The 11,823-nt window shown below is 35.7% G+C and overlaps 1 protein-coding gene across 4 annotated transcripts in view; it reads right to left on the bottom strand.

The window, feature by feature from the left end:
• Positions 1 to 1,359: 1,359 nt before the first annotated feature.
• The window catches only part of AP3M2 (adaptor related protein complex 3 subunit mu 2), a 33,467-nt gene continuing 23,003 nt past the window's right edge, over positions 1,360 to 11,823 (bottom strand). For all 4 annotated transcript variants that reach the window (XM_051975595.1, XM_051975596.1, XM_051975594.1 and 1 more), the window contains exons 6-9: positions 11,494 to 11,627; positions 10,244 to 10,451; positions 9,658 to 9,802; positions 1,360 to 3,508 (exon numbers count right to left, since the gene is read on the bottom strand). In XM_051975595.1, coding sequence (XP_051831555.1) covers positions 3,408 to 3,508; positions 9,658 to 9,802; positions 10,244 to 10,451; positions 11,494 to 11,627 — 588 coding nt within the window. In that variant the 3' untranslated portion in view covers positions 1,360 to 3,407. The remainder of the gene's footprint in view (positions 3,509 to 9,657; positions 9,803 to 10,243; positions 10,452 to 11,493; positions 11,628 to 11,823) is intronic.

Genomic DNA, 11,823 nt, shown 5'->3' with positions numbered 1-11,823 from the left:
AATTTGAAGTTAAGCTCCCTTTAAAAAACAAAATATTTTCAGACATTTGCTTGTTGCCGGCATTAAGTCACCACCTACTGGCCAGAGAAATAAAGTGCCAGTATTGTAACAAATGCTCGTATTAATTATAGTTAACATTTATTTCTATCAAAGGACTTTGGCTCATTTGAAAGCTGCTAAGATGAAATGACTGGGTATGGGAAGTGTGGACACGCCAAGAGACATTTACAATGAATGTACGGCAGCGTGACTGACTGTTCAGTGTAGATCCGTCCATGTCAGCTCCTACTTGCCTCCCTACTGACTCCACATCAAACTCGAAGTCCTTTGTTTGGCATTTAAAGCTCCTCACAACGGGGCCCTTCCTAACTTCTCAGTCTGCTCCCTCCCCCCCCCCCCCTCTCCGCACTCCGTGATCCAACCCTAAAGGCCTCCTCCCCCAGCCTCCCATCTCCCATCCCTAACTAGGCTTGAATTCCCCACGCCTAGAATGTCCTCCCCCCACTTTTTGCTCTGAGGATCCTTGGGTCCTTAAATCTCTCTTTTGTCCAAGGAGGCCTTCCCCATTCTTCCTGCTGCTGGTGCCATTCCCTCTAAAGTTCCTTTCTATCTTCTATTTATTTTGCATGTCCTGATTTATATATTGCTATATATCCCATTGGCATGTAAGCTTCTTGAGGGGAGCTTTTGGTTTGTTATCTCCAGAACTTAGTGCCCAGAAATAATCGATGTTTGCCGATTAATAGTCACCCCCTAGGTGTTTTCTTAAATGAATTTCAACAGACTGGGCTAATACAGCTAGCGATCTCAAAGATAGCATGTTCTAAGAGGGCAGGAAATCTCCAGTTATTCTAATTAAAAGTGCAAATAGAAGGTACTAGATTAGGAGCTAGAGCTAAATTCTTAGATCTGGACTTGTCATTAATTTCAAGACCCTTAGCACCATATAAATATGTAATTTAGACCTTATAACTATAAAATGAAGTTAATATTTCTTATACTATCAAGTGATTTATTTTTTTAGACAAAAACAGCAGGCATTAAAACCCCATATTATAACATGTAGAAAGATGCTTTATTACCAGTCTGAGCTTCCTCTGATGGGACATTCACAGCGTCACCCGGAGTTTAGAGCTAGAAGGCAAGTTAGAGACCATCTAAGTCAACCCCTTCATTTTATGAATAAAGAAGATGTAGCTCGAGGCGGACTGGTCCTTGGGAGGTGTCTGAGATCACAGAGCTGCTCTGTAGTCTGGCTGGGCCAGGGCCAGGCCCCTGACACCAAGCTGAGCGCTTTTCCCACCCTGCGTTTGTAGCAGCGTTATGGCAGGCCCTCCAACACAACACTGGGACACAGAGTTCTGGTGAAACAGACCTTTATTGAGGGGTAGGTGAGCGTCTCCTTGGGTGTGTGCTAAACTCAGGAGCCAGAGGCAACACCATTTCGGAGACATGGCTGCAGCACTTGCGCCCATCGTGAGCAGAGCTGTGTGGATGGTGACAGCCCCCAGAGCTCCATCACAGACGAGGAGAGGGCCGTTGCTTTACACGGTTAGCCTCACACTCAGCAGGATGCTCCCCTTCCTCTTAAGTGTTTTGCCTGCAATTAGCATGAATTGCTCAAGAAGAAAAAGAACAATTGCCTCTTGTGAATTTTAGACTTAAAAATTCAACATATGAAGTAACAACAAGAATATGTCACACTCTGAAAAACAATGTACTGGTTACCCGGCCATCCCAGGAGGCCCAGAAGTCACTCAGGGACCTGGGAAGAGGTGATTCTAAATGCTATGGGATTCCTAAAAAGGGGGACTCCAAAGCTCACATGATTCCTTTGCAGGTTTTGAGCCCAAGTCAGATTCTGAAGTGAGACTCAGCTGCTATTTGCACAGTACCTAAAACACAAACTGGAATGCCTAGGCAAGATGGGGAAGAAACACATTTCACTATTCACAGCATGATTTATCCCAAAAGGAAAAAATACAGTGTAATACAAAGTTACATACCATTCATTAGCAAAAAACAAGTCCAGAAAAGTAAAGAGTTACGAAACTAAAAATTCACATAAGTATCAGCAAAAATAGGATCAGGAAATAGATTTCTTTCATTTCTTTCTACCCATTCCTTCCAAGAAACAGGGAATAATAGCACCTTCATTTAAGCTAAAAGTGAATGTTCATGGCTTTTTATTATCTAAATCAATATCATATATACTCTGAAAAATTATGAAAATTGCAAGCCACTTAGTCACCCACTGACTGAGAACAAAGGTTAGATAACTAGTATATTCTTCATGATCCAGATGGCCAATTCTGACCTCCTTAAGAATGGAACTCGAATATTTTCCCCATGGAAATCTAGCCTTAGATGTACCATGTGCTCCAAAGAGACCCTTCATTTCCCAATGCTGAGACATCCTTGAACAAGCGAGGCCAGGATATAGGGTCAACCTTCCCCAACCCTCTTCACCTTGTAAAGACTAGGGAAGAATATCAGGAAGGAAGTACTTTAGTGAATGTATAGTGAGCAAAATTACTTGGAGTTAGGCAAGGAGAAATGAGAATTATTTAGTTTGTCCAGCCTCTATTTGATGAGAGGGATTCAGACATTTTCTTTTCCCTTTCTACCAATGGTAGCAGATCCTTCCTCCTCTGGCCAAGACCTCATTAGAGTAATTTGTACGTGACTGTACATCTGCAAGGACAATTTTTTTCTACTGGGTTTTTTTTTTTTAAGCATTTTAGTAATGGCTTCAAAACAATTCTGAGAATTGTACAAATTTAGTGAATGTATGACAAGTAGAGGAATCTACATATAAGAAATCAACCAACTCAACACTAATTTCTTTCTACCCTCCTCTGAATGGGATTCTTAATTACTTCCTATATCATTCATCCTTCTACACATAACCTCCTTCACACAAGTGTCCTCCAGGGATTCTTATTCAGCCTCTCTCATATATATCATGTCCACAGGTGATCCTTCCTTAGCTAATATTCACTATTACTCAAATGATTGAACTTTTTAATTACCATCTTTTAGAAAGGACTATTTTCCTAGATTTAGAAAGAAAAATCAGGCAAACAACATACGTCAGCCTTCTTCAGGAAACAGGATAAAAAGAATTAAATATATAGTCAAACAAATCTGCCATGTCTCATCTCCTCTTTAAGAATGAAATTATCACTCATTCAACTTTTAGATGTCCAATTCTCCCTGGTGAACCTCCTTCTCCTGTGATTTGCTAGAAGATTAAAGGCTCAGTAGATCCAGTAGATTCAGTAGAAAAAAGGGAGAATGTTGGCCCAAGAAGATATTGACGTGCAGAAGACAGGCTGAGTCTTTACTTCTGGGTAAGACAAAACGGAAAAAGTATTTGTGGCTCTTCCCTCATTCTGGAATTCTCTTCATGTTCGGACTTGAAACTTCCCAGCTTTGGTCATGTATTTTATGCCTTTGAATGGTTTATACTTTTCTCCATACATATCTAGACGATTCACTTTCAATCCTAGAATAAAGGAATATAACATAGGTGGGTTTTTGTTTTGTTTTGTTTTTTTTGAGGAAAGAGAAAACAACATTGCCTGAAGAGAATGATAAATAATATGTACTGCTTCATTTGATATAACTGATCACCCTTCTCCTGGACTCTCTCCTCCCACTGGGTCTTCTCTTACTGTCTTGCTCTTCCTATCTCTTTTGTTGGACAATTATTTATATGAAGCCTCGTAACTCTGTGTGTTCCGTGTTCCTTTGGTAATCTTGTCCCAGGTCCCCTCATCTCTTTGCACTCTACAGGGGTTCTTAACCATTTTTATATCATAGACCCCTGTGGCAGCCTAATAAAAGTTATAGACCCCTTTTCATCATTATATTTTAAGTGCATGGAGTAGAATTATAGAGAAAACCAATTATTTTGATGTACAGTTATTAAAAAATTAAAAAAACAACCAATTTCATAGCTACCAGTTCAGAAAGCTACTAGTATACTCTTTCTTAGTAACCTTATCATTCGAGTTTAGTTATCATTTTTATAGAGACAACTTACAAATCGATATATGAAACTGCAGTATCTCTTCTGAGCTTTATTCTCACATCACCAATTGCTTATTAAGACACTCAAATGGGATATCCAAGACACATGTCAAATTCAATATATTCAAAATAGAATTCATTATCTCTTTCCTCCAAGTCCTCCTTTCTTTCATTTCCCCCTATTTTTGTTGAAGATATCACAGTCTTATCAATCTCCCAAGACTGTAATCCTGTATTCCATGTTTTCTCTCATGTCAGATAACTAAATGGTTGTCAAATCTTGCCATTTTGATCTCCACAACATTTCCTGCATCCAGCTCTTTCTCACACAGCTACCATCTTACTTCAGGTTCTTATTCACCTTTTGCTTAGACTGTCACAAAAGCCTTCTGTCTGGTCTCCCTATTTCAAGTTTTTCTCCAGTTTCTTTTATTAACTGCTGCTAAAGTGATTTTCCTTAAGCACAGATCTGACCATGTCAGTTTCTTAACCAACTCCTGATATCTCCCTATAGCCTCTATAGGACACAATATAACTTTTCTGTTTTATTTTTAAAGCCTTTCACAACTTGACACCAGCCTACCTTTCCAGCCTCAGTTCTCTCCTCTCAGCAGTTTAGCCAAACTGGCCTTCACGCATTAACACCAGAATTTCTGAAGCTATGTTTTGTTTTGTTTTTTTTTTACTGGCTGCCCCATACCTGGAATATTTTTCCTTTTCACCTCCTCCTCCCTGACTTTAAAACTTAGCTTAAATCTCATAAGTCATTTTGGTCCCGTCCAAGCTTCTCTCTCCTCCTCCTCATCTCTCCCCTGCCATTTCTAGGGGCCTCCCTATGCAATTTTCTCCAATTTATATTGTATTTATCTTGTATATACGTAGTTGTTTTCATGTCAGCTCCCTTATTAGAATGTAGGATCTTTATTTGTAGCCTTGACATTTAGTCCAGAACCTGGTATATAACAAGTCATTAATAAATGTTTGATGATGATATGATGAGGAAGAGAATGTTGATGATGCCTGGAATATACTCCTTCTTCAGCTTCACTTCAAAGAACACTTCTCTTTTTCCACAATCAAAGTCTTGAGTTTGATTTTCCTACATGAATCTTTCCTGATCTTTTAATTGCGAGTGTTTTCTAATTACCTTAACTGCTTGGAATTTATTTGTATTTATTGTCTTTCCATCTAGATTGTATACATTTATTCTGTTCTGTTGTTTTCCCCACTAGAATATAAACTCTCATGAGCGGGAGTTCTTTTGCTCCTTGTATGTGTACCCTCAGTACCTAGCACAGTGCTTGGCCCATAGCAGGTGCATCTCAAAAACTTGTTTTTTTGATTTTTGTTTGTTTTGACTGATTATTACATGCAGAAAGTAAAGAGTTGATACCATGCCTTCCTATATAACAAACTGGTCTATCTTGGAGGTGGCAAGAAAATGGGGAAATAAAGGTTTGTACAGTGTTGGAAAAATCTCCACAAAAGTTCTACTTTTATGTCGTCACTGTATGAAGGTGACCTTCAATTTTCTAAGGTCACAAAAAGGCCTCTGCAGGCTCTGTCAAGCTGAAAAGGCTACAAGGACATTTCCAATTGCCCAATGATCAGCCTAGAGAAATACTGGAAGGCTTATCGTGAGCAAAATGGTCACTGAATAATGAATTCTTTGGCCATGGCAGCTCGTGGAAAAAAAAGAAAAGAAAATTAAATAATGGTTTTTAGCTTCATCCATGATAACAGAGTTAGCAGAAAAGAGAGAATAAGGTCCTACAAATGACACTGCTCATGAGTTGAACTATTAGTATTCAAAATGTGAGATTCTGATGTAATAAGAATTTGTCAATATAATTGAATTCCTACTAAAGGAGCTCTTACTAGAGAAATTCAATTACACTGACACACTATAAATTAACTCAAAAAGTGTAAGGATGTTGCAACTCACTAGATCTCTTTGAAGAGGAAAAGAAGGCATTGACAAAACTGTATTTGTGTGTGATTGAGGTTATTTATTGGTCTCTCTACCTTACAGAGCCCATGATGAACATAAGCAAAAAGAACTTTAATGAAGATTTCTATAGCTGATAAACCAAATGCTGTTAAAGAGAATGAAGAGGTGGAGAATTCTATGAAGAATTTGACAAAACTTTCCAAACCAAGTCAAGATATGCCTCTTTACTTAATGAGTTTAATGGGGAAATAGTAAAAAATGTTCAAAAAACAAATTCAGAATTAAGAACTGAAAGTAAGGTTGTAGACAATGTAAGGCCTAATGTCTTAATAATATTAATGTTCTTTAAAAAAAATAGTGTTAATCAAAGAAGAGATATGCAAATTAACTCTACATCCCTTTTTTGTAGAGACAGAAGATTATGAGTGAAGAACAATGTAAGCATCACACTTGTTCATGAGTTGGTTAGTTTCACTGAATGTTTTTTTCCCCTCCATTTTATTTTTTGTTATAAATGATAGCTCCCTAAGAGGGGATAAAGTAATGGATGTAGTAGGAAATAAAGGTATTGTAAAAGCTAAATCTGTTAAGAAAATTTGTAAAATGTCAAAAGAGTTTGGACATGGTGAACAACAAAAATAGAACTATGTCAACTGATAGGAATTGACAGATTACCTGTGTAGATGCCATTTTTTAAAATCAGTTGTTTGTGTGTAGTCAAATAGAATATAAACTAGTCAGAATATAGGTCAAAATCAATACCCACCTGGAAGAAAGGCTTACTTTTGATGTGATCTTTATAAACTAGCTACTGATAATAATAAATGGGAAATGGAAATCAAGGAAGAGATATTAATAGACATAGATGATCACCATCTTTCCTACAGAAATTTAGCAAATGTAATGCAATCAAAAGAACCAGAAGACCAAAGAAGAACAAAGTCAACCTTAACTAGCAAACATTTGATCTTGCCAAGGTGAGAGGTATGACAATGATAATTTAGAATATATTCATTTATGAAATGTGTTAGAAGTGGATAGGTAATAATAAAAAAAGCCTCACAAAAAGAATGAAGAATGATGAAAAGAGAATGAACCTCAAAAAGGCCTGGCATAAGACCCAATGAAGACAGATCATCCAAAAGAGTTTATAAATAAAACTGAGATCAACAATAAAAGAAAAATAGAACAGATATGTCAGCATTTTATAACATACTATTTTCATCATCAACAACAGTAGAAACAACACTCAGTCTCAAAATGGGATATGATGGAAATTACACTAAAGAAAATTAAATAATAGCTGGATCAGACCTAGTACAAACAAATATTAGGAGACAAATCTGAAGGTCTGAGAGTGATTTAAAAAAAGTAACTCAAAGAGAAGAAACTGGAAAAAATGCTATTTTTTTTTCTTTAAAAAAAGGTATTAAAAGGACATTGATAACTACTGCTCTTAATTCTAGTTTGTTATCTCTATAAAATCTTCAAGAGAATAGTCTATCTATACTTATGTCAAGAATATACTTGATAAAAATATGAGAAAGAAACAAGTAGACTTCCAAAAATATTTTTCTGGGAACTTAGATATTTATTCTACAGTCAAAGAGCTGGTAAATACCAGAGGAAGAATTTAAACCCAGATCTTTTCTAACAATAAGTCTCCAAGCATTTTTACCAGGATATCATGAAATCTCTTTTAATTATTATAATGGAAACATTTTATTTAGTACAAAATAAGGCAAATAAACAGTCATGAATATGATGTCTGCTATTATTAATATGCTTTCTTAAAATGGAAATTTATTATTACATATTTTTAATCTTCATTGATCTACTGATAATATGACAATGTTTTGTTTTTCCTTTTTCTGCATTTTTCATTTTCTATTTTTTTCTTTTTTTTATTTTTAACTAAATAAATTCAAACAAATAAACAACAAAAAAAGGCAGCCTCAAAGACTCTCCTCTAAGGTATTATCCATATATATGTTAAGATCACACAAGGTTCCTTGATAAAAACAGCCGTATTTAATGATCATCTGGTTATCAATATCAAGTTGGGTATAAAATAGGGAGATCTGCAATCCCCAACATGGTTTATTACTATCATGGAAGAAGACAGAAATGGAAGAAGGAATCTTAATAAACATATGGGAAGAACTTTCAGATGCTCCTATTTGCAGATGACATTGTGTTGACTGCTTGATACCCAAGAATATTAGTCTCCTCAGTGAGTTCTAAAATTCCTTGAAAGATATCCCTCTAACAATTCACAGAGGAAGAAATCAATGGACTACTGTTCAGATCGTGACATGCAATCACATGGAAAGTCCACCGAGTTATTCATCAAAAAACTACCTGGATAAACATCACAGGTAAATAGTCAATTAGGCACAGATATAAGTAGGCTAGAATGCATTTGTGAAATTATGTAGCACTTTAATTATTCCAAATGGCTTAGCATCACATAACCCCATCTTTTCTTTTTTTTTCCTTTTTTCCTTTTTTTTTTTTTTTTTTTTTTTTTTTGCTGAGGCAATTGGGGTTAAGTGACAGGATCACACAGCCAGGAAACATTAAATGTCTGAAGCCACATTTGAACTCAGATCCACCTGACTTCAGGTGCTCTATCCATTGCACCAACTAGCTACCCCAAAATCCCATCTTTTAAACACCAATATTCTTCCAGTGATATTATCTGGGTAGAAAAAACTAGGAGACTTTAATCTTAAAAAGAAAATCAAAATTGTGGGTGCCTTAAAAGGCAATGGAGAAATGCAGGGAAGGCACAAAGATGTCATAGTTCTAGTGGCATATGGTGTATCAGCACCCATGGAATGTTAAAAGACCTAGAGGAAATCTTTTATGATGATGGCAGATCCTCCATAGAAAATTTATGGAAAGGCAGAATAAGAATCCCACAAGGTAAGAGGGATGTATAGGTTATCCATATCAATAAAATCACATATTCATTGAAGTATAATTAGAAAATTCACTTTTCTGTTCTTTGAGTGTCTGTGACTTGAAAGCAATTCATTTGAAGGTTATAGGAAAAAGCTACATAAAGAGCATGATGAATAAATCAAATTCTAAGTTATTTGTGATCAAGCTAATTATTATTAGCAATGTTGTAAGTGAATAGGCCTAGCATGATGCAAATGCAATCTTCAAGGATCTCATGTTTTAAGTTAATTCTAGTCACACAGCTCAGTCAGTAGCCTAAAAGTAAGAGGGAAAAAGATTCATTTTATAGAGTTCTGAAGACAGAGACTTATCAGAGTAACTCCAGGTTAGGGATCTGGGTGGGTTCAATGGGTTTGGAATAATTATCAAATATAGGTTGGAAAAAACAATTCTGCTCAAAGTAACCATCTAAAAATACAGATGTTTCTTCATATGGTAGGCCTTGGAAACTAAGGGAACCTTCTCAAATCAGAAAGGATTTAAGTATAACCTCTTATCAGTATTTATTCATTCTTTTTATAGCTAGTTCCTCTCATTTAGATGATATTAGTGATTTTACAATCAAGGATTATAAAAATTTCTGTGAAATATGTTGGAAAAGAGCCATACCTTCCTAGTTTAATGTTTGCATTTCAGCTAAAGAAACAAAACTTCAAATCAGAAAATCATTTATATAGTCAGACATCCAGCTGTTGGTTACTTACCAGAGATAGCCAGTTGCTGGATTTTAAATTGCAGGTTGATAGTAGGGTTTTCATCAGGTTTGGAAGCTCCAGCTTGAAGACTCATAGTCCCCTTCAAACTTGGCAGCTTTTGGGGATTTATTTTTCCTACATCCCAAGAGAGCAACTTCAGGAAGAAGAGGAAAAAAAGATAACATAACTGATGAGTTAAATATGCTTGGAAAATATTTTCATTAATCCTCTTCCTATCCTCTTTCTACACAAAAAAACATCCCACAATACTTTTCTTGAATGTATTTTAGGTATGATCTCACAGGAAAAAAAGTTTTTTAAACAAAAAAAAAATCCATTGCACTGGGATGAACATTTGGAGGAACTTACTCTTATAGTCCCAAGGATGTAACATTAAGCTGCCCCTGTGGTATTTTTTACTATCTATAGGTAAAGATCATATTTTTCCTTGTCATGTCATTCCAATGAAAGCAAGTTCTATGCCAACCTCCTTTTTTCAGCAAATGACAATCACTTTTTGGGAACACCTAAATAGTTAAGTGTTGTGTCAGACATTTCTAGTTCAAAATTTCCTAATCCAAGTATAATTACTTACCTTGGTAACTGGGTCAAAAGTATGAGTGCCCTGAGATGGAGTAAGGCTCATATTCAGGACCCCTTTGGGCATTTGGCTGGTGACAATCACTCCCTCTATGGTTTTTCCCATAGTCTGCTTGGGTCCCACTGTAATCTCAAAGCGCCCTAGTGAGCTACTATCTCGGAAACTGATGTTATGTTTGACATACACTGGAATTGCAACCAAGCTGAGAAAAAAAAAAAAAGAATAGGAAATTCATTTTATAATTGCAATGAAACATGCAACATCTCTTCACTTGTCCTTTTTCTCCTAGCATCATATTTTCTTTTTCACATGAATTAACTTATAAAATACTTAGCATACCTTAAAGCACTATATAGAAGCTAGTTATTATTATTGTAATTATGTAATTAATCCCTTACCTCAATCAGTATATAAAGACAAAACAACAAAACCACTTTTTTTCTTTTTTCAAGGATATTTTGATACTAAATAGATAGCAAGAAGTCTTGACTCTAAATTTCCAACTTGGCTGAGGCAGTAAACTTCTAAAACACTCTCCTCAGCTTCAGAAAACTAGAATTTGAATCTTGATTTTGCCACTCATGAACAATGTAGCTTTGGACAAATCAGCTCTCTCCGTACCTCAGGTTCCTTGTCTATTAAATGAAGGAACTAAACCAAATGATATCTGATGTCCCTTCTAGCTCTAAAAGTAAAATCAATAAAGCCCACAAATATTAATACCAGGCATCATGCATGTCATTAAGAAGTCACTTTACTCCTGAATTTTCATTTCTAGTTTTATGCAGTGTGGTTACTACTTCTTTTCTTGAGAGTGTAATACTATCACTTTCTATTTATATAGTACATTTAAACTTTTTCAAAGGCTCTTTGCATTCATGAGATAATGTGATCTAATAAATCAACAAAATAGTTGGGGCATTATTTTTTCCATTTGATAAATGAGTGAATAAAGAAAAGTAAGTGAGTTACTTAACAATCTACTGGCAAAGTTGGGACCAGAACCTTGTTCTCTGTACTTTCTTCTATACTTCATGATTTTTTTCATTAACTTGCACTTTTTCTAAAGGAATTTAAATCCTCAGATTAAAGAGACAACTGATATCTTAACAATGATTGTTTTCTATAGTTTTAAAAATGTTTGTTGAATGTAAGAACACAAATCAAACAGGTATGTTTACATTCTAAGTTGAGAGCCAGGCACATATAGATATTTTTCATTCACACTGAGAATTGCTGCTTACTTCTGAGCACTGACGTGGTAGGAGAGCAGGCGGAAGTTTCCATCAGGGGGGATGAAGGAAAGAATACGCTCAGATTCCCAGCGCTTGAAACGAACACACGGATGAAAGCTGACATCATCCAACAACCTAGGGTTCTAAAGTTACCATATAAGGAAGAGTAAGGAACAGAAAATAAACACTCGTGCCTCTTCCAGGGAAATTTAGATGTTTTCCATAAAAATAAATAAAACCTCTTTAGTGATATAGAATGAATTTAGTTAACCAAATACAAGTTTTTTGATCACACTTTTAATTTCTTATTTTATTCTTTCTCTTTTTTTACATTAAGTA

Source organism: Antechinus flavipes, chromosome 2 (genome assembly GCF_016432865.1).
Source record: "Antechinus flavipes isolate AdamAnt ecotype Samford, QLD, Australia chromosome 2, AdamAnt_v2, whole genome shotgun sequence".
Lineage (NCBI taxonomy): Eukaryota > Metazoa > Chordata > Mammalia > Dasyuromorphia > Dasyuridae > Antechinus > Antechinus flavipes.
Note: the sequence above shows the minus strand (reverse complement) of the source record. Positions and strands in the feature narration are given on the sequence as shown.